The 20,128-nt window shown below is 42.6% G+C and overlaps 1 protein-coding gene across 2 annotated transcripts; it reads left to right on the top strand.

The window, feature by feature from the left end:
- The first annotated feature begins 424 nt into the window (after window positions 1–424).
- On the top strand, window positions 425–18,835 carry LOC106570297 (asparagine synthetase [glutamine-hydrolyzing]). Of its 2 annotated transcripts, none has more exons than XM_014142462.2 (12): window positions 425–578; window positions 6,997–7,252; window positions 10,183–10,423; window positions 10,740–10,925; window positions 11,280–11,381; window positions 11,617–11,744; window positions 12,541–12,667; window positions 13,243–13,349; window positions 13,592–13,692; window positions 13,928–14,009; window positions 16,544–16,699; window positions 17,990–18,835. In XM_014142462.2, exons 2-12 carry the CDS (start codon window positions 7,004–7,006, stop codon window positions 18,197–18,199), a joined length of 1,689 nt encoding a protein of 562 aa, XP_013997937.1. In that variant the 5' UTR covers window positions 425–578; window positions 6,997–7,003; the 3' UTR covers window positions 18,200–18,835. The 2 variants fall into 2 exon arrangements, with proteins under 2 accessions (XP_013997937.1, XP_045550750.1); XM_045694794.1 differs by lacking the exon at window positions 425–578 and adding an exon at window positions 3,256–3,562.
- The last annotated feature ends 1,293 nt before the right edge of the window (window positions 18,836–20,128 follow it).

A 20,128-nucleotide genomic window follows, 5' to 3' on the forward strand; every position in this document is an offset into this window, starting at 1 on the left:
TTTTAATCCTGGAAATGTTCCATACACGAACAAAGCTTATTTCTCTAAAATGTTATGCACATTTGTTTGGGGGGGGCGCGGTCATATGCCATCTAAGCTCCACCCACGGCTGCACTCCTGCCCAATCATGTGAATTCATAGGTTAGGGCCTAATGTATTTATTTCAGTTGACTGATTTACATATATGAACTGTAAATCAGTGAAGTCTTTGAAATTGTTACATTTATATTTTTGTTCAGTATAAACTGAAACTATGTCCTTGCTAGAATAAGACCGACTCCAAATGAATGCCGATGATTAATGAATAGATGTTCGACGAGCACGTGTCCACATACACTACATGACCAAAAGTATGTTTATAGTAACATGTTACCTTTGGCTCGCAAACTAACCAGAATGAATGTGAATCTCAAATGGAACCATAAAGTGATGCAACCGGACTTGTCGTTGCAAGTCACGCCTCTCAGTTCAGTGAAGTACAGAGTCATCACTACCGTGTACAGAAGTTCTGTCGTTGCATCATTTCAGGCGCTGAGGAGAATAGTATTAATTCACCCTACTGTGTCAACGAAATAAAGGTATGTCTTTCACTAAACTGTTCATGCGTTTTAGACACATTTCAATCCAATGTGTGTTTATCACGGAGTGAACCGTTGCTCTTCCTTTCTATTGCCGGGTAGTTTGTGCGGCACATACGTTAACATTACCACGTGTGGAGCACAGAGCTACACAGTATTTGTTTAATACATGTGATGGACTCGCTTTGTGAAACCGGTTTTGATGTCTAACTGTAATACTACTTCGAATACACAATTTAATACGTTGACGTCAATAGTTTTGTAAAAAGTGTCAGTGTGTTGTGTTATAGTTTCCTATCTGATTAGCGAAGGTACAATATGTCCAATAGTCCGTTGTATAACCCTTCAAATTTTTCTTCCTTCTCAATTGAAAGCAGTTGCGGTCGGTGCCGGTTAAGATAAGGAGGACGCTTTTTATTTTTCATGATCATGGCCTTATTTCTATTACAGCATGTTGGATGACTGCCATTCATATTCCATTCAGCCAGTTCAATGTAACATCAATAGATTCAGGCTACTACGTGATACATTTTCCCTATACTCATCATGAGGTTGTTACAACCTAGCCTACGAATGAACGTTTATAACGTAGGTGCACACAGGTCCAGAGACATATTTGAGGTGACAGACTGACATTCAGTACCACCCTGCACACTCTTGCCTGCGTCTAGCTGATATAGGACGTACTCATTAGTCCAACAGTTGAAAACAGCGCCCCCGCCTAGACTGGAGGGTAACACCCTGCATGGCCTGGGTCTCATATGGACTGTCACTAGCAGTGACACTTATAATGACTAAGTGTAATACAGTTGGAAAGTAATTAAATAAGATTTACCGCTGGATGGTATTTTTAGAGGTGCTTTAGTGGACAGTCAAGACAGTTTAAGTTGGGATGGGCAACTGGCGGATCAACCCCCCCAACTCAGTCGGGGTCTCAATTTACTGTTGAGAGTTATAGTAGACTATACAAGGTGTAATTTGGTTGTGAATCAGCAGTTTTTATGTTGCCAGTCACTCGATTAGCCCGCGTCAGCTAACATTTTTTTAGATTGGTAAGTTAGTCTAGCCAGCTATCTAAACTTGTGGTAGTCATAGTCGAATTACAGTCCGGGGGGGACCCCCATTGATTTTGTTTGTCACTCTCACTCAGATAGCACATTAACTACAAACATTTCTCTCTGACCATGGCAAAATGTGTAGAATTGCAGTAAATTAACTAAAACATTTCCAAAGTGTTGAGGCCATACTCCTAACTTTGAGAGAATTTTGAGACGGTTGCATTTTGGTTTTCTATGCTGTTACTCACACGATACATCCTACTGACGAGATGTGGCTTTTTTGGTTGAATCTGCTGTCTGATTTGGGGAACATTATTATTAAATATTTAACTTTGTATGTCACACCCAATTCTAGAATAATCTGTGTCAGTGCCAAGGTGATGCACCAGAATGTTCTCCATATACATGCATGTGAATGCTCCACTTTTTCATAGTATTGGGAGAATGGGATGATTTGAAAGCACTGTTGAACAATCATAAGAGGTTTTTAGACTTAGCCACACACTTATCCACTCCAATACCCTTCTTGTTTTGCTATTCCCTTTGCAATCTTAGCTATCGCTAATCTTGTATTTATCATGTTGCGCACTGTGGTTATAAACTTCTAGGTGGTCAATGAGACTACGGAACAAGAACAACCTTAATATTGTTTTTATGTAATGTTTTATATTTTTGTGTACATGTTTTAAATGGTTACAGTTATACTGGGGGTGTAGGTCAGCAGATATGAGTATATTTTAACGCCATTATTTTGTAGTGGTGAACCTTGACAGTTGAGGTTATTGCAATAACCTATGGGCAGATTTCTATTCTCATTTTAGTATAGCTATACACTGTCATTAACTACAAAGCTTATTCTCAGTCCAAGTTTTAAGCATGTGCTTAGAGGACTGAGTGCATCACATTTTTGTGCTGTTACTATCCCCCCAAAACATCCATGTATGTCTTATCTACCCATGAATTAATGCACAATGTTAATTTTCCAATTTTTGGCAGTTCTATTATATATCCTCTGATCTGTCCTGTCTAAATGCCAGTCTTTCATTCGAACAACAAGCACTCCAAACAATCCTGATGTACTGGTAATTCTGAAACGATGAGACTTAAATAAATGCCAGCTTTAACCAAAGTAGTGCGATTTCTTTCTTTCAAGATAATTAGGGTTGCATTTTAAGGTACTTTTTTGTGTTTTAGACCAAATGTAGAGGAGCATGTCAATATAAAATTGGCTATGAAGGGTGAGAAACTGAACAGATATTTCAGTGTTTGTTAAATTGTACATGGTCACTTCTAAAACCTAACTACACTGAACAAAAATGTAAAGTGTAGGTCCCATGTTTCATGAGGTGAATTTTTTTTTTAAATCCTGGAAATGTTCCATACACGAACAAAGCTTATTTCTCTAAAATGTTATGCACATTTGTTTGGGGGGGGCGCGGTCATATGCCATCTAAGCTCCACCCACGGCTGCACTCCTGCCCAATCATGTGAATTCATAGGTTAGGGCCTAATGTATTTATTTCAGTTGACTGATTTACATATATGAACTGTAAATCAGTGAAGTCTTTGAAATTGTTACATTTATATTTTTGTTCAGTATAAACTGAAACTATGTCCTTGCTAGAATAAGACCGACTCCAAATGAATGCCGATGATTAATGAATAGATGTTCGACGAGCAGGTGTCCACATACACTACATGACCAAAAGTATGTTTATAGTAACATGTTACCTTTGGCTCGCAAACTAACCAGAATGAATGTGAATCTCAAATGGAACCATAAAGTGATGCAACCGGACTTGTCGTTGCAAGTCACGCCTCTCAGTTCAGTGAAGTACTACCGTGTACAGAAGTTCTGTCGTTGCATCATTTCGGGGCGCTGAGGAGAATAGTATTAATTCACCCTACTGTGTCAACGAAATAAAGGTATGTCTTTCACTAAACTGTTCATGCGTTTTAGACACATTTCAATCCAATGTGTGTTTATCACGGAGTGAACCGTTGCTCTTCCTTTCTATTGCCGGGTAGTTTGTGCGGCACATACGTTAACATTACCACGTGTGGAGCACAGAGCTACACAGTATTTGTTTAATACATGTGATGGACTCGCTTTGTGAAACCGGTTTTGATGTCTAACTGTAATACTACTTCGAATACACAATTTAATACGTTGACGTCAATAGTTTTGTAAAAAGTGTCAGTGTGTTGTGTTATAGTTTCCTATCTGATTAGCGAAGGTACAATATGTCCAATAGTCCGTTGTATAACCCTTCAAATTTTTCTTCCTTCTCAATTGAAAGCAGTTGCGGTCGGTGCCGGTTAAGATAAGGAGGACGCTTTTTATTTTTCATGATCATGGCCTTATTTCTATTACAGCATGTTGGATGACTGCCATTCATATTCCATTCAGCCAGTTCAATGTAACATCAATAGATTCAGGCTACTACGTGATACATTTTCCCTATACTCATCATGAGGTTGTTACAACCTAGCCTACGAATGAACGTTTATAACGTAGGTGCACACAGGTCCAGAGACATATTTGAGGTGACAGACTGACATTCAGTACCACCCTGCACACTCTTGCCTGCGTCTAGCTGATATAGGACGTACTCATTAGTCCAACAGTTGAAAACAGCGCCCCCGCCTAGACTGGAGGGTAACACCCTGCATGGCCTGGGTCTCATATGGACTGTCACTAGCAGTGACACTTATAATGACTAAGTGTAATACAGTTGGAAAGTTATTAAATAAGATTTACCGCTGGATGGTATTTTTAGAGGTGCTTTAGTGGACAGTCAAGACAGTTTAAGTTGGGATGGGCAACTGGCGGATCAACCCCCCCAACTCAGTCGGGGTCTCAATTTACTGTTGAGAGTTATAGTAGACTATACAAGGTGTAATTTGGTTGTGAATCAGCAGTTTTTATGTTGCCAGTCACTCGATTAGCCCGCGTCAGCTAACATTTTTTTAGATTGGTAAGTTAGTCTAGCCAGCTATCTAAACTTGTGGTAGTCATAGTCGAATTACAGTCCGGGGGGACCCCCATTGATTTTGTTAGTCACTCTCACTCAGATAGCACATTAACTACAAACATTTCTCTCTGACCATGGCAAAATGTGTAGAATTGCAGTAAATTAACTAAAACATTTCCAAAGTGTTGAGGCCATACTCCTAACTTTGAGAGAATTTTGAGACGGTTGCATTTTGGTTTTCTATGCTGTTACTCACACGATACATCCTACTGACGAGATGTGGCTTTTTTGGTTGAATCTGCTGTCTGATTTGGGGAACATTATTATTAAATATTTAACTTTGTATGTCACACCCAATTCTAGAATAATCTGTGTCAGTGCCAAGGTGATGCACCAGAATGTTCTCCATATACATGCATGTGAATGCTCCACTTTTTCATAGTATTGGGAGAATGGGATGATTTGAAAGCACTGTTGAACAATCATAAGAGGTTTTTAGACTTAGCCACACACTTATCCACTCCAATACCCTTCTTGTTTTGCTATTCCCTTTGCAATCTTAGCTATCGCTAATCTTGTATTTATCATGTTGCGCACTGTGGTTATAAACTTCTAGGTGGTCAATGAGACTACGGAACAAGAACAACCTTAATATTGTTTTTATGTAATGTTTTATATTTTTGTGTACATGTTTTAAATGGTTACAGTTATACTGTGTGGGTCAGCAGATATGAGTATATTTTACCACCATTATTATAATGGTGAACCTTAACAGTTGAGGTTATTGCAAATCCTTTTATTATATATATATATATATATATAAAGGGCAGTTTTTGATGTCTAACTCTGATACTGCTAGTAATACTATTTCCAATACACAGTTTAATACGTTGACATCAATAGTTTTGTAAAAGGTATGGTATGATAGTGTGGTGTTTATTTTTCATGACCATGGCCTTATTTCTATTACAGCATGTTGGATGACTGTCATTCATATTCCATTCAGCCAGTTCAATGTAACATCGATAGGTTCAGGCTACTTACTATACGATTCTCTAATTTTCCCTATACCCATCATGAGGTTGCTACAACCTAGCTAACGAATTGCAGTTTATAACGTAGGTGCACACAGGTCCAGAGACAGATGCAAACGAGAGTTTCTATTGGACAAATTCAACTATGTTTCTCCCCGTTTGTTCCGTTGGCTTACTTTTAAAGAAACGCTTTTCAACAGAATTCGCGGAATAAATACACCGCTGATCACGCGTAAACACACAGCCATGTTATATTCCTTCTTGCGTTTTATTCCTTCTGCGCTCTCCTCCTCTCACCTCTTCTCGTCGCCTGTGGACGTCAAGGCACAACACATCAGCTGTATGTGACCATCTGAAAAAACCTTTCCAAGCCAAACCGCTACACACAGCCTACATCGTTGTCACTATATTAGCTAAAGTAACGTCCTAGTCAACATAGCTAATAGAACTAATGCGTTAGTAAACCCACTACAATCATACAGCAACAGTAAGCGGTTAAACCGTCGGGCCCCGGTGGCAATAAATTAGTAAAACCACAAGCTTACCTTGACTTGGAAGAGTTCCAGTGTTGTGTTGGATAGTCATAGCCAGCTAGCTAACATAGCATCCTGCTGTTTGGGCAGGGTGTTTCAGTAGGCTAAACTAGCTAGCTGCATTTGCTAGCTAAATAAGTGAAAGTGAAAAGAAAACGACAATCTCTATATACATTTCTCTCTTGCTTCTCCTCCATTTTCATTGTCTTTCTCTCTCTTTGAGTCAACTACTCACCACATGCACTGCAATGCTAGCTAGCTTTAGTTTATGCTTTCAGTACTAGATTAATTCTCTGATCCTTTGATTGGATGGACAACATGTCAGTTCATGCTGCAAGAGCTCTGACAGGTTGGAGGACATCCTCCAGAGGTTGTCATAATTACTGTGTAAGTCTATTGAAAGGGGTGAGAACCAAGAGCCTCTTTGGTTTGGTATTGAAGTCACTGTACCCAGTGGAGGACAGAAGCTAGCTGTCCTCCGGCTACACCATGGTGCTACCCTACAGAGCGCTGTTGAGGCTACTGTAGACCTTTGCAAAATGGTGTGTTTTGATCAATTATTTGGTGACGTGATTATATTTAGTATTGTTTTATCTAAAAAGGATAACTTTTTACATGTTTTACTATTTTTATGAAATTCACTGAGGAGGATGGTTCTCCCCTTCCTACAGAGGAGCCTCCACTGGTTGAAAGGTTGTAAAGAACAGTTACAAAAGGGGCACTAGTCTCTGGACCATCCGCTCTGCCTCTTGTTGCATGTATTTATTACACCACCTCCCTCTTTCTCTCTCCCCCGCCCCACTCTCTCACCTCTCCAGCCCCAGGATGTGTGGTATATGGGCCTTGTTTGGCAGTGATGAGTGCCTGTCGGTTCAGTGCACCAGCGCTATGAAGATCGCCCACCGGGGCCCCGACGCCTTTCGCTTTGAGAACATCAACGGCTTCACTAACTGTTGTTTCGGCTTCCATCGCCTGGCTATTGTAGACCAGCTGTATGGCATGCAGCCCATCCGCATCAAGAAGTTCCCCTACCTCTGGCTTGTCTACAACGGAGAGATCTACAACCACCACACGGTAGGTCTAGCCTGCAATCCACATTGTTTCACTGTTTCACAAATCCCAGGCTAAGTAGATTTGCAAACACCACAATAGTTATGGCCTATAGACATATAAGGTATAGCCTGGAATCCAGATTGTGTCACTGTTGTTTTATGTCACAAATCCCAGGCTATGGTAGGAGATCTACAAATCACACAGTAGTTACGGCCCATAGACATATAGAAAGGTATTGCCTGAAATCCAAACTTCTGGACCCCAGGCTACTGTAGGATTGGAGATGGTACCAGGCCTCAAGGAACTCTAGTATCTGGCCAAGTTTTGGTGTGGAACATATTGAGTTTCTACTTGCAGGTCACGAAGCAGGGATATAGTATGGCTTTAGGCCAGTTAACTCCTCCTTTCTTTAAAAGCTACTATTTCTATGCCAAAGGGACTTATGTGGCCAAAGAAGTTAAGTCAACTTTTGTTCATGTGAGTTTGTGAAAACAGGGAGGGAAGAAAGTCGTAATATCTTCAAAGATCATATTGATAATGGTATTATCTGTCTTAAAAAAAAAATGGCATTCAATTATTATCTCACATCTTTTGTAACATGCACAATTGTTGGATGTGATTGTGCATACACTACTTACAATTGTGATTCGGTTATAAGCATGTATACTACCCTATGTATTAATTTGGACAGTGAAGCTAAAACTTTTCATTTGGCTCTATACTCCAGCATTATGGATTTGAGATCAAATGTTTTATATGAGGTGACAGTACCAGAATGTAACTTTTTATTTTAGGGTATTTTCATACATATCTGATTTACTGTTTAGATAATGAGTGAGGAAGAATCAGAGGCATAAATATCATACCCCCTAAAAATGCCAAACTCCACTGTTATTTGTAATGGTGAGAGGGTAGCATGTTTTGGGGGCATGATCCTTGTGCATCTGTAACTTTCGCACTCATCATTATTCACGATTCATTCATGATTATCTGTAATCATTGTAGCATCCACAACTCCGGGCTGTGGATGGGCCACTCAAGGACATTCAAAGACTTGTCCTGAAGCCACTCCTGCTTTGTCTTGGGTGTGTGCTTAGGTCGTTGTCCTGTTGGAAGGTGAACCTTCACCCCTGTCTGAGTTCCTGAGCACTCTGGGGCAGGTTTTCATCAAGGATCTTAATGTACTTTGCTCCGTTCATCTTTGCCTTGATCCTGACTAGTCTCCCAGTCCCTGCTGCTGAAAAACATCCCCACAGCATGATGCTGCCTCCACCATGCTTCACCGTAGGGATGGTGCCAGTTTTCCTCCAGACGTGACACTTGGCATTCAGGTCAAAGAGTTCAATCTTGGTTTCATCAGACCAGAGAATCTTGTTTCTCATGGTCTGAGAGTCTTTAGGTGCCTTTTGGTAAACCCCAAGCGGGCTGTCATGTGCCTTTTACTGAGTAGTGGCTTCCGTCTGGCCACTCTACTGTAAAGGCCTGATTGGTGGAGTGCTGCAGAGATGGTTGTCTTTCTGGAAGTTTCTCCCATCTCCACAGAGGAACTCTGAAACTCTGTCAGAGTGACCATCGGGTTCTTGGTCACCTCCCTGACCAAGGCCCTTCTCCCCCGATTGCTCAGTTTGGCCAGATGGCCAACTCTAGGAAGAGTCTTGGTGGTTCCAAACTTCTTCCATTTAAGAATGATGGAGGCCACTGTGTTCTTGGGGACCTTCAATGCAGCAGAAATTATTTGGTACCCTTCCCCAGATCTGTGCCTCAATACACAATTCTGTCTCGGAGCTCTACGGACAATTCCCTGGACCTCATGGCTTGGTTTTTGCTCTGACATGCACTGTCAACTGTGGGACCTTATATAGACAGGTGTGTGCCTTTACAAATCATGTCCAATCAATTGAATTTATCAAAGATAGACTCCAATCAAGTTGTTGAAACATCTCAAGGATGATCAATGGAAACAGGATGCATCTGAGTTCAATTTTGAGTCTCATAGCAAAGTGTCACTTTGTCATTATGGGGTATTGTGTGTAAATTGCTGAGGATTTTTTTTATTTAATCAATTTTAGAAAAAGGCTGTAACCAACATAACAATGTGGAAAAAGTCAAGGGGTCTGAATACTTTCCTAAGGCACTGTAAGTATGAAAATACCCTCAAATAAAAGGGGACATTCTGTACTGTCGCCTCATATTCTGGAGTATAGAGCCCAGTGTTGTAAAGTACTTACGTAAATAAATTAAAGTACTTCCAAAGTAGTTTTTTGGTGGTATCTGTACTTTACTATTTATATTTTTGACAACTTTTACTTTTACTCCGCTACATTCCTAAAGAAAATAATGTACTTTTTACTCCATACATTGTTCCTGACACCCAAAAGTACTCGTTACATTGTGAATGCTTAGCAGGAAAATGGTCCAATTCACGCTCTTATCAAGAGAACATCCCTGGTCATCCCTACCACCTCTGATCTGGCGGATTCAGTAAACACAAATGCTTCGTTTGTAAATTATGTCTGAGTGTTGGAGTGTTCCTCTGGCTGTCCGTAAATTTTAAAAACAAGAAAATTGTGCCGTCTGGTTTGCTTAATATAAGGAATTTGAAATGATTTATACTTTTATTCTTGATGCTTAAATTATGTATATTTTAGCAATTACATTTACTATTGATGCTTAAGTATATTTTAAAACTAAATAGTCTAATCTTTTACTCAAGTAGTATTTTACTGGGTGACTTACACTTTTACTTGAGTCATTTTCTATTAAAGTATCTTTACTTTTACTCAAGTATGATGATTGGGTACTTTTTCCACCACTGATAGAGCCAAATGAAAAGTTTTCACTGTCCAAATAAATATGTTGGTGAGTGTATGTCATGAGCATGTATGACCACTTGTAATGTCTTATGTCTCATAATAATCCTGATACTTTTCTCCATCTTCCTCCCTCTTTAGCTGAAGGAGCGGTTTGAGTTTACTGACTACCAGACCAAAGTAGATGGTGAGATCCTGCTTCACCTGTACGAGCGCTTCGGCATTCAGAAGATGGCATCCCTATTGGATGGAGTGTTCGCCTTCGTCCTCCTGGACACAGCCAATAGGAAGGTTTTCCTGGGGAGGGATACGTATGGCGTGCGGCCCATGTTCAAACTACTGACTGACGACGGCTTCCTGGCTGTGTGCTCTGAGGCAAAAGGTGAGAGGGGACTACTTACTTGATATCTCCATTGGGGTTGAGCGGTTTTGGTTGCTGCAAAAGTGGATTAAAGAACAATACCTATTCAGGATAGGATAGGATGAACTTTAATGTCACAGAGTGTAGAACAAAAATAAACTGCTCAACTCTATTGCTATTCAATGGAAATTCACTTGGTCAAGTACAATTGTAACAAAATGTTAAGATGTTGTTACTAGTGTGTAATGACAGTGTTACTACACAGGTATGATAACAACTTAATGTAAAGTGTGACCATGTTTGTTCTTAAACACATGCTTTTTCTGTTTGTTCCCAGGTCTGACTCATATCACCCACTCAATGTCCTCACCTCCTAAGATCACTCCATTCCTCCCAGGACACTTTGAGGTGTTTGACCTGAAGCCCACAGGGAAGGTAGAGTCTATTCAGATGGACCGCTTCCACTGCTGCACCCAGGAGCCCAACCACGCTGTCTATGACACGGTAGAGAGGCTTCCCTCAGGTACACACCCATCCATAGTATTTCCATAACGTCAGCATCATGATTGACAGCGGCCAAGGTTACAGATTATTTAACAGTGCCACTACCTGTCGCTAGCTATCAGTGAAAGATGACAAATGTTGTTTGACACATAAGATGAAGGGAGGAATGGCTCACTGATTGTTATTTCAGGATGTACGTTTTTGGTATTGAGGGTGTTGCCATGAATGAAGCCTGTTGTCCAACTGAAATCATTGTAGTCACTGACAATAGGAGTTGGATGTGTAGTATGCTAGAGTTGATTTGCTGGTCTTCAACCATTCAGTTGACTGGTCCCTGTGTGATGACAGTAAGATCTCTTGCTGTCCTCTGTAGGTTTTGCCCCAGAGACAGTGAAGAGCAACATCCGGTCTTTGTTTGAGAACGCTGTCCGGAAACGCCTCATGGCCCACAGGAGGATCGGCTGTCTTCTCTCAGGTACAAATAATGAGGATTACAGAGTATGTTTGCCTCTTTGTGTAGTGTCACACATGAAAGCTTGTGGCTTGAGTTAGTAATGCTTGAGGTCTGTTACTTGTTGTTTTCACTAATGCTTGTCTGTGCAAATACAGAAATGAGAATACATTCTTATTATCTTTACACCATAGGTCAAATTAAACGTGTGATAATCTAGTAAATGATGTATATGACTGTTACTATATGTTTCTACCAGGTGGTCTGGACTCCAGTCTGGTGGCAGCTACGCTGGTCAAACTGTCCAAAGAGGAGAAGTTAAAGTACCCCATCCAGACCTTCGCTATCGGGGCTGAAGACAGCCCAGACATCCTGGCTGCTCGCAAGGTGAGAGGCTCCCTCCAGCCTCCATAGAGAGACTCTGCCTTATAATATAATGGTGATGATATTGTCATGGAACAGGTTGGGTAGGTTAGGTCTTAGGAGCATGATTAAACACTACCACTTCCACACTCCATCCCCAAGGGGGCAGCAGCTACCGGGTCCAGGTGCTCTGTCAAGCCTTGATGAAGCCCACAGGTATAGGCAATCAGGTTGAGCGTGAATGATTCAGAGAGAGGTGGCCATAGAGCCTCTCGGGCCTGCAAGTCTTTTTTGTTTTAGTTAACCTTTTTAGTTTTGGAGCAGTTTTTGAAGTTTATTTTTGTAAATAAATAGGAGTCAGGACGGAGCTGGCCCTGGATCCCTGTAAGTTTGCTGTCTCCTGGGCACATGAACATACAGCACTGACCTCATACGCTGATTTCTCACATAGTTGCACATCTTAAATCAAGTTACAGACCAGTTAACTAGGCCTAAGACTTCTAGACTTAGCGAGCCGCAACAATATTAGCAGGCTAGTCAATCAGTTTCGTAACAATATAACTTCATAATCAGTAATAATCAAACTTTATTTTTCTATCACTTTTTACCCAATACATTACAGCTCCCAGGGCATTACAAATGAGAATTTGAAATAATAAAAACGCAACATAATAGAATAATACAAATATGATACCAAAGACTCCTTTGTGAAGAAGCCTGTGAAGTCATTGCTCCCTGTAATTGTAAAAGAGTATGTGTTCTCAATAAATTGAAGGCAATAGATGGATACGATGTGAATGAATGTCTTGTGTCGTTCCAGGTGGCGTCCTACATCGGCAGTGAGCACCACGAGGTCAACTTCACCCCCGAGGAGGGTCTCAAAGCCGTGGAGGAGGTCATCTTTCACCTGGAGACCTATGACATCACCACCATACGTGCCTCTGTCGGTGAGAGAGCACACTGTCCCATCTTAGATCGGCCTAGACCTCCAAACACCAATCAGAAGTGCTGTCCCATTGAAGCTGAATTAATAGGCTATGAGGATGACACATTTGGGAAATACCGAGACACTAGACAGCTTCTTTGTACCTTGTGAATGTGCCCACTGACCTGGACAAAGGGAGTCTGGCCAGGCTGCATTCCTTTTCCTCCTGATTGGCTGGTTTGAATCCCAGTGGAATCCTGGGAGATTAGTGAGTGTGGCCTGTAAAAGCCTGTCAATAGAGAGAAGCAATCAGCCAGACCTTGGCCAAATATGTGGATGAAATACGTGATTCAGTTTGTCTGGTACAATCGAGCAGTCCCAAAAGTGCAAACTTGAAGTAAAGACCAAAGTTCATGTGATGATCAGTTTACTTTCATTGACTTTTTTCCTGCCAAATACAGATGGTTTTATTTGCCTCTAGATGGCGCAATAACCTTTTTTATAAGAAATGTACACTATATTTGGCAAGGCTTAAGTTATAGCCAAGGGAGTACTTCAACTCAATTCTGTTTCCAATAATCCTTTCTCATTGTGCAGGCATGTACCTAGTGTCAAAGTACATTCGTGAGAAGACTGACAGCGTGGTGATCTTCTCTGGGGAGGGCTCTGATGAGCTGACACAAGGGTACATCTACTTCCACAAGGTACTGTTAGTCTGTTCCACATCAGAGATGTGTCCTTCTCTCCAACTCACCAAATTTCATGTACCAGACAGTGTTGTGGTGAATGCAGTAGTCAATTCAGGAAGTGCAGGAATTGAAAACATTTATTAGAAATCAATGGGAAATTCCTGGTCTGACTTAATTGAAAATGGAATTGAACCCAACCCTGGAAGCAGTTGTTATCTCTGGGAATATGAGCTGAGTTGTTGTGTTTCCTGTTCCAGGCTCCCACTCCCAAGGCAGCAGCAGAGGACAGTGTTCGTCTGTTGAAGGAGCTGTACCTGTTTGACGTGCTGAGAGCAGACCGCACCACCGCTGCACACGGGTAGGGGCATCAACCTATTTTTCAATACATTCATTCATTTTTACATCCATTCCTCAAACTTGTCAGACCGCTATTTGCTCTTCTTTCTTTCTTTCTTTCTTTCTTTCTTTCTTTCTTTCTTTCTTTCTTTCTTTCTTTCTTTCTTTCTTTCTTTCTTTCTTTCTTTCTTTCTTTCTAGAAGCTATAGGTTTAATACAGAAGATCTAGGATTCTGACTTTCCTCTTCTCTCTACAGTCTGGAGCTGAGAGTGCCTTTCCTGGACCACAGGTTCACAGCGTACTACCTCTCCCTGCCTGAGGAGATGAGGCAACCTAAGGTCAGTTTTCTCAGCCCTATCACCATATGTTCACTATCCCAATCTCCCTATCCCCTACATTTGTCTCTAGATAATGGAGTATGAAATCAGAAGTAATGTACTGTTAGGTTCTAAATAACAGAGTAAAAACTGACGGACAACTATGAAAAGCTCAAACCAAGTTTATTCACCCAATGGGTCAGACAGCTGAACAGACAAAGCCATGTTCTCACCAGCCCAAGTATATCTACCCCACTTTAGGAAGTCTCCTCCTTCCCTCTAAACATGACATCTTTATTGCTAGGCAGGAAGCGCAATGATGTGGGTAATAAAGTGTTCCTTCTCCCTCAACGTGACCTGACCTCGGCCCCCATTCCTCACTAATCCACAGCTCTCCACCCTTATCAGTGACCTGACCTGACCTGACCTCGGCCCCCATTCCTCACTAATCCACAGCTCTCCAACCTTATCAGTGACCTAACCTCAGCCCCCATTCCTCACTAATCCACAGCTCTCCACCCTTATCAGTGAGCTGACCTCGGCCCCCATTCCTCACTAATCCACAGCTCTCCACCCTTATCAGTGACCTGACCTCGGCCCCCATTCCTCACTAATCCACAGCTCTCCACCCTTATCAGTGACCTGACCTCGGCCCCCATTCCTCACTAATCCACAGCTCTCCACCCTTATCAGTGACCTGACCTCGGCCCCCATTCCTCACTAATCCACAGCTCTCTACCCTTATCAGTGACCTGACCTGACCTCGGCCCCCATTCCTCACTAATCCACAGCTCTCTACCCTTATCAGTGACCTGACCTGACCTCGGCCCCCATTCCTCACTAATCCACAGCTCTCCACCCTTATCAGTGACCTGACCTCGGCCCCCATTCCTCACTAATCCACAGCTCTCCACCCTTATCAGTGACCTGACCTGACCTCGGCCCCCATTCCTCACTAATCCACAGCTCTCTACCCTTATCAGTGACCTGACCTGACCTCGGCCCCCATTCCTCACTAATCCACAGCTCTCTACCCTTATCAGTGACCTGACCTGACCTCGGCCCCCATTCCTCACTAATCCACAGCTCTCCACCCTTATCAGTGACCTGACCTCGGCCCCCATTCCTCACTAATCCACAGCTCTCTACCCTTATCAGTGACCTGACCTCGGCCCCCATTCCTCACTAATCCACAGCTCTCCACCCTTATCAGTGACCTGACCTCGGCCCCCATTCCTCACTAATCCACAGCTCTCCACCCTTATCAGTGACCTGACCTCGGCCCCCATTCCTCACTAATCCACAGCTCTCCACCCTTATCAGTGACCTGACCTCGGCCCCCATTCCTCACTAATCCACAGCTCTCTACCCTTATCAGTGACCTGACCTGACCTCGGCCCCCATTCCTCACTAATCCACAGCTCTCCACCCTTATCAGTGACCTGACCTGACCTCGGCCCCCATTCCTCACTAATCCACAGCTCTCCACCCTTATCAGTGACCTGACCTCGGCCCCCATTCCTCACTAATCCACAGCTCTCCACCCTTATCAGTGACCTGACCTCGGCCCCCATTCCTCACTAATCCACAGCTCTCCACCCTTATCAGTGACCTGACCTCGGCCCCCATTCCTCACTAATCCACAGCTCTCAACCCTTATCAGTGACCTGACCTCGGCCCCCATTCCTCACTAATCCACAGCTCTCCACCCTTATCAGTGACCTGACCTCGGCCCCCATTCCTCACTAATCCACAGCTCTCCACCCTTATCAGTGACCTGACCTCTGCCCCCATTCCTCACTAATCCACAGCTCTCCACCCTTATCAGTGACCTGACCTCGGCCCCCATTCCTCACTAATCCACAGCTCTCCACCCTTATCAGTGACCTGACCTCGGCCCCCATTCCTCACTAATCCACAGCTCTCCACCCTTATCAGTGACCTGACCTGACCTCGGCCCCCATTCCTCACTAATCCACAGCTCTCCACCCTTATCAGTGACCTGACCTCGGCCCCCATTCCTCACTAATCCACAGCTCTCCACCCTTATCAGTGACCTGACCTGACCTCGGCCTCCATTCCTCACTAATCCACAGCTCTCCACCCTTATCAGTGACCTGACCTGACCTCGGCCCCCATTCCTCACTAATCCACAGCTCTCCACCCTTATCAGTGACCTGACCTCGGCCCCCATTCCTCACTAATCCACAGCTCTCCACCCTTATCAGTGACCACAACCATGTGATTGCCTTTTCCGTTACTCAGTAACATTCCAAGCCCCTGGCTCATATCCAACCTTAATTAACCCCACCATATACATTCCTCTTACAGATTACCAGTAACTTCTGGTGTAGCAAGTATTTAGAATTACAACCCAACATTGAAACCAGACTGTGGCCCTTCTCCTTTCCATAGGATACCTGATGTCTAACAAAAACGTAAACGTTCTGCAAATCAGAGTCCTTGCAGCAAATATCTCTCTAAACATGTAAAGGATTCCAGTGCTATAATTCCAAACACAGTTCAGTTTCACTGAGGTATGTGTGTGTAACCAGGATGGAGTGGAGAAGCACCTCCTCAGAGACTCGTTTAAAGGTCTGAACCTGATCCCAGACGAGATCCTATGGCGACGTAAAGAGGCCTTCAGTGACGGAATGATGTCTGTCAAGAAGTCCTGGTACAACAGCCTGCAGGACCAGATGGAGTCTGAGGTATATTTGTATTTATTATGGATCTCCATTAGCTGCTGCCAAAGCAACAACTACTCTTCCTGGGGTCCAGAAAAATTAATGCAATTTATACAATTTTAAAACATTACAATACATTCCCAGATTTCACAACACACTGTGTGCCCTCAGGCCCCTACTCCACCACTACCACATATCTACAGTACTAAATCCATGTGTATGTATAGTGCGTATGTTGTCGTGTTTGTATGCATGTGTCTGTGCCAATGTTTGTGTTGCTTCACAGTCCCCGCTGTTCCATAAGGTTTTTTTTAATCCGTTTTTTTTTTAAAATCAAATTTTACTGTTTGTATCAGTTACTTGATGTGGAATAGAGTTCCATTGTGTCATGGCTCTATGTAGTACTGTGTGCCTCCCATTGTCTGTTCTTGGGGACTGTGAAGAGACCTCTTGTGGCATGTTTTGTGGGGTATGCATGGGTGTACGTGCTGTGTGTCAGTAGTTTAAACAGACAGCTCGTTGCATTCAACATGTCAATACCTCTCATAAATAAAAGTAGCGATGAAGTCAATCTTTCCTCCACTTTCAGCCAGGAGAGATTCACATGCATATTATTAATATTAGCTCTCTGTGTACATCCAAGGGCCAGCCGTGCTGCCCTGTTCTGAGCCAATTGCAATTTTCCTAACTCCTTTTTTGTGGCACCTGACCACACGACTGAACAGTAGTCCAGGTGCAACAAAACTAGGGCCTGTAGGACCTGCCTTGTTGATAGTGTTGTTAAGAAGGCAGAGCATCGCTTTATTATAGACAGACTTCTCCCCATCTTAGCTACTGTTGTATCAATATATTTTGACCATGACCGTTTACAATGTGGTGTTCCTCCAAGTAGTTTAGTCATCTCAACTTGATCAATTTACACATGATTTATTACAAGATTTAGTTGAGGTTTAGGGTTTAGTGAGTGTTTTGTTCCAAATACAATGCTTTTAGTTTTAGAAATATTTAGGGCTAACTTATTCCTTGCTACCCACTCTGAAACTAACTGCAGCACTTTAAGTGTTGCAGTCATTTCAGTTGCTGTAGTAGCTGACGTGTATAGTGTTAAGTCATCCGCATACATAGACACTCTGGCTTTACTCAGTCAGTGGCATGTCGTTAGTAAAAATGGAAAAAAGCAAGGTACACATACACACAGTCAGACACACACGACATACACACACAGCAGGCTCGCGTGTACACACACACAGGCACGCTGGGACATGACATACACACACCCACACACATTCTGACTCCTTCTTTCTCTCCTCCAAGGTGAACGACTTCCAGCTGGAGAAGTCTCCTAAGACGTTCCCGTTCCTCCCTCCCAGAACCAAAGAGGCGTACTTCTACCGCCAGGTGTTTGAGAAGCATTACCCGGGCCAGGCCGAGTGGCTCAGCCACTACTGGATGCCCCGCTGGATCAATGCTACAGACCCCTCAGCCAGAACCCTCTCCATCTACAAGCCTGACAAAGACCAGTGATACAGCAACAACAGTGGCTCTTTTCCAATACCCTCACTAGCGTAGCACTTAGAATGAAGCAGTCTGTTGAGCATGCACTCTAAGTGGTATGTTAGTATGGATATTGGAACGTAGACCGTGTCAGCTGTCAATCACTTCTGCCATTATTACTACACCTCCCCCACACAACATACCGATCTGGAAACTCTGATGCTAAAGTTGTGACTTTTATGGAATTTTGGGTAACGATTAGGCTTGTCCCAGCGTACCTGTGTACACGCGAGTCTGCTGTGTGCGTATGCACTTGTGTGTGTCTGACTGTGTGTATGTGTACCTTGCTTTTTTCAATTTTTATGGCCACGGTTATTGTCATTTTTGTTAAAAATCTTTTGACCTTGTAATGGTTTATAATGCATCTTTAGATACAACATACCTAATTAGCTACGACAAACCTAATGACTAGAACACAGCATTGGTGACATCCCTGTCTCAAAAACGAATGGATTTGACCTCTTGGAACTTTTGGAAATGAATCTTCTCCCAACCGTGCCTTTCTGCTCATAAAATGATTACCAACTTTACCCACTTCATGTAAAACTGCTATTGGGTAAATTATGTCTACTTGAATATAAAGTTGAATCCCCCATTCTCCTGAAACTTGAATCTAAAGTTGAATCCCCCTTTTCCTAAAATGAATGTATTAAGACTATAAGACAATTTTTTAGTTAATGTTATTGAGCATAATTGTCGGTTACACAATTATGTGATAATTATGGCAGCCCTATGGAGGAATCATCAAGCTCTAGTACTTAACCAGTGTTAATAACAGTTACAGGGTCAGTACTGGTTTGGGAAACGGCTGTTTCACTAGGAATAGGTGATCATGTTGGAAGACTGGAATGATGCTGTAGGCCATCTATCTGGGATTCAGTAGCACTACTACTGTAATGCTTTCACCGATATGGTGATTACATATTATCATATCTAAATCACATACATATTTTAACAGCTTCAGACATTGGCTAAACCTTAACATGATATTTAACTCTTCCTAATGAGTGCTTTTTCCTGTCATTTACATTAAGTTAGATGTGTATAACCGGTACTGCAATTGTCTTTTTGCCTCTTACCCAGATAGGGAGCAGGCTGTAATAGGTTCAATTCCGTGCAAGAAGATGACTTGATTATGTCACAGGAGACAATAGACAGGATAGCTATAGGTATAGATCAGTTGCGGTCAGTGCCGTTCTATTACAGCATATTGGATGCCTGTCATTCATATTCCATTCACCCAGTTCAATGTAACATCAATAGATTCAGGCATCCTGAGTGATACATTTTCCCTATACTCATCATGAGGTTGTTACAACCTAGCCTACGAATGAAAGTTTATAACGTAGGTGCACACAGGTCCAGAGACATTCAGTACCACTCTGCACACTCTTGCCTGCGTCTAGCTGATATAGGACGTAATCATTAGTCCAACAGTTGAAAACAGCGCCCCCGCCTAGACTGGAGGGTAACACCCTGCACGGCCTGGGTCTCATATGGACTGTCACTATCAGTGACTCTTGCGATGTCTAGCAATGTCACAACTATGTTTCTCCCCGTTTGTTCCGTTTTCTTACGTTTAAGAAACTTATTTTCAACAGATTTCGCGGAATAAATACACCGCTGATCACGCGTAAACACACAGCCATGTTATATTCCTTCTTGCGTTTTATTCCTTCTGCGCTCTCCTCCTCTCACCTCTTCTCGTCGCCTGTGGACGTCAAGGCACAACACATCAGCTGTATGTGACCATCTGAAAAACCTTTCCAAGCCAAACCACTACACACAGCCTACATCGTTGTCACTATATTAGCTAGAGTAACGTCCTAGTCAACATAGCTAATAGAACTAATGCGTTAGTAAACCCACTACAATCATACAGCAACAGTAAGCGGTTAA

Source organism: Salmo salar, chromosome ssa14 (genome assembly GCF_905237065.1).
Source record: "Salmo salar chromosome ssa14, Ssal_v3.1, whole genome shotgun sequence".
NCBI classification, from domain to species: domain Eukaryota; kingdom Metazoa; phylum Chordata; class Actinopteri; order Salmoniformes; family Salmonidae; genus Salmo; species Salmo salar.